The sequence below is a fragment of the Nematolebias whitei genome, chromosome 15 (assembly GCF_014905685.2).
Source record: "Nematolebias whitei isolate Nwh7 chromosome 15, NemWhi1, whole genome shotgun sequence".
NCBI classification, from domain to species: domain Eukaryota; kingdom Metazoa; phylum Chordata; class Actinopteri; order Cyprinodontiformes; family Rivulidae; genus Nematolebias; species Nematolebias whitei.
The window spans coordinates 27,600,228-27,603,438 of NC_056512.1; the positions used below are offsets into that span (position 1 = coordinate 27,600,228).

The 3,211-nt window shown below is 38.9% G+C and overlaps 1 protein-coding gene across 1 annotated transcript in view; it reads left to right on the top strand.

Annotated features, from left to right (window-relative positions):
• The window catches only part of LOC119422217 (nucleus accumbens-associated protein 1), a 14,288-nt gene that overhangs the window by 8,113 nt on the left and 2,964 nt on the right, over positions 1–3,211 (top strand). Inside the window, exons 6-7 of the mRNA XM_037689578.1 lie at positions 2,202–2,307; positions 2,463–2,560. Coding sequence (XP_037545506.1) covers positions 2,202–2,307; positions 2,463–2,560 — 204 coding nt within the window. The remainder of the gene's footprint in view (positions 1–2,201; positions 2,308–2,462; positions 2,561–3,211) is intronic.

A 3,211-nucleotide genomic window follows, 5' to 3' on the forward strand; every position in this document is an offset into this window, starting at 1 on the left:
ATATATATATATATATATATATATATATATATATATATATATATATATATATATATCTAATATATATCTAATATATATTAGAAACAGGCCTGCGATGTGTTAAATTCAGTGGTGGAGCCAAAAACATTTTCACTGAGCTACAGGCATGTTTGAAGAGTCATGAAATGCTGCTGCTGCCTCTTAAAATAATGATGTTAAAACTAAATTTTAAGATAAAAAGAGACTTTCTGATGTTCTGTCAGTATGTTGTTTTATAATTTTCATTGTGTTCAGAGTACATTACAATGGTTTGCATGGTTTACTCATAGCACCAAAGGGCCTGGTTGAATCTTTGACTGGGGCTTTTTTCTGTGGAGTTTGCATGTTGTGTGGGTTTTCTCCAGGTGCTCCACTTTCCAACCGCAGTGGAAAGACGTGTTTGGTTAATGGTGATTGTAAATGTAAAATGGTTTGAGTTTAAGTTTATTGTACGTCTCTGTGTGTTGGCCTTCTAAACATACTCCTCTGGATAAACTCAGGCCTTCTGCACCGCTGCCCAGGTTTATTACAGAATGAAAGGATTAAAAAACATCAACGTTTTATTGCAATTTTATCTTCATATGTATTGCTTGCCACTGAAAGGAGAAAGCAGATAATGTTTTTTGCATGTGTTTGTGTATTTATTGAAAATTGCAAAAGAATAATCATTAACTGTATATTTACAGTTCATAAACTTTTAGAGTTAATCCACATCAAGATGGCTGCTACAGCCTACTGACCTAATATTGTTTCTAACTTGATCAGTTTTACAGATAATTGGTTAAAATCTTATGTGGTAGTAGCTGACAGTCATTTACTGTATAATGCTCAGGTAAGCGTCACATCTTGAGTGCGGCTTAATGGTGTTTTCCAGATTTAACCAAAATAGCTACAACTTCAGCTTTTTCTCAAAATAGATTGAGTTGAGTCTAAATCCCTGCCATGAGGGAGCAGGTGATGGGCATTCCTTTAACAAATGGCCGAGATGGGGTAGAGGTAGGGCAGCCGACTTGGGACCCGCAAGTCCCAGGTTTGATCCCCAGCCATTCCCACTAGGGATGCATGATATTATCGGCATGGTATCGACCGATATTAGCGATAAAGTTAAATATCGGACATTCCATCAAAGAAACTCACCAATATAAAAGGCTTCCGTTTTAATTTGATTTTAATTTAAGAAACTGTCGAGAATATCTATTAATGCACTACTTATGCGCTTTTCACTTGTCGCTTGTGAACAGGTTGAGTTTAGATTTGTGAAAATTTACAAATTTGCACTGTTTAAGTGTTGTCATTGTGTTAGAGAGAGTAAATGTTATGAATACATTTGACATTAAACATCATCCAAGTTGAAGTGTTACATGATTTTCAGCCCCTTGTTGTCATCTGTATTTAGTAGCACGCCAAATTGACAAATACCATGCAGAATACTGTAGTATTTTAATTCCACCGCAGAGAAAGCGATGTAAAAATCCAATATCGTGCATCCCTAATTCCTACATGTCGTGGCGTCTCTGAGCAAGACACCCAATCCCTAATTGCTCCCTGGGTGCTTACATAGCTGCCCACTGTTCCACCTGGGTGTATCCCAGGAGAACTAATTTTGCCATTGTATGGGAACATACAATGATGACAACACATAGCACTTACAAATGCTAGGCTTTTAACTTGAAGGAATTGTTTCTGATTTATTGTGATCTTGGAAAGTTTTAATCAGTTCTGGAACAAACCGTTTTATTTTAATTACCTTAACAGAAATCATCAAGTAGAATGTTGTAGTTGGTAGCTCTGATGGGAGTGCTTGGCTCTGAAGTGTAGGATTGTGTTGCACCTGTGACTCACTGGGTTTATGTCGGAAGACATCCTGTGATAATCTCTGCGTTAGCTACGGGCGTGGTTCCATTCTTCGCTTTGTAGCAGAGTGTAGATGTTTGTGATCAAACAAAATACAAGAATGAAGAAGAAGAAGAAGGAGGAAATCCGTATGCACAGAGGCAGTTTCTGTTCTGCTGTAAAAATACAGTATAAATGGTATATTAATCTGTTAATGTCGGATAAGAGGATTCAAGTGCAGTTTCTATGAGGCAACAGTGTACAAATGCATCTTAAGAGCAACAAGGGTTTAGAGTCACATCAAGGAGAATGTGTGACTTTTTTTAAAACCCTTGTTCTGTCCTTCGCAGGTACTTCTGTGTACATTTCACGAGCGCAGCTCATGAACTGTCATGTGAGTGCTGGGACTAGACACAAGGTGCTGCTGAGAAGGCTGCTGGCTGCCTTCTTTGACAGGTTCTTCTTTCTCTCTTATCTCTGGGTCTATTTCTGCAAGTGTTTCATCCCAAGTTAGACGTTTTAATATAGAAAATGATTATTTTTGTGCTAGCTTCTGAAGGATGCTGATTTCCTCTGTTCGGTGTAACTCGTTTCCATTTCTGGTGCATCAGGAATACTCTGGCTAACAGCTGCGGAACGGGGATCCGATCGTCCACCAACGACCCGAGCCGCAAGCCCCTGGACAACAGAGTGCTCCATGCTGTCAAATGTGAGCTTACACATGTTCACTGCCATCACACTGGTATTTGTCCAAATTTAAACACATTTAAGATGGAAAACACACATCAGATATAGACTGATAAAAGTTTTTCGTTGGCCAAAGCTAAATTCTTATTATAACAGTTTTATTATTAATTGACATTGCACACTACGGTCTACTAAAGTTTGAGGAAAAAACTGCAGTGACTGAAGAAACAACATCTGAACAACTAAGCTGGTGTCCCGATACCAGCTTCGAGTACTTGTATGTGTGATGTTGCTGCAGCATATTTGTGAGTTCTGTGAGTCATGTGTACATGTAAGTGTAGCAACTAATCATGGTCTTGCATTTCATCTTCAGAGTTTTATTCTGGTTAGTGCTCTCTGTTGCCCTCCGTTGGCATATCTATATCTCAGTCTAGTAATTTGACTTCCGTCTCCTCATCGTCTAGTTAAGCTTAATATAAATAATATGGGTCTTTAATCAGTACAAAACATGTAACCAAACCCAGTATGGAACCATTCCTGAAAATACCTTGTGCACATGTTTGTACCCTTAACTCTACATATACTCCAACCAGTGTTTCCCTTACCATTATACAAGCGGGGCGCCCCACCCCGTCAACAGAACCTGCCCTGTCTACTGAACCCCCCCCCCCCC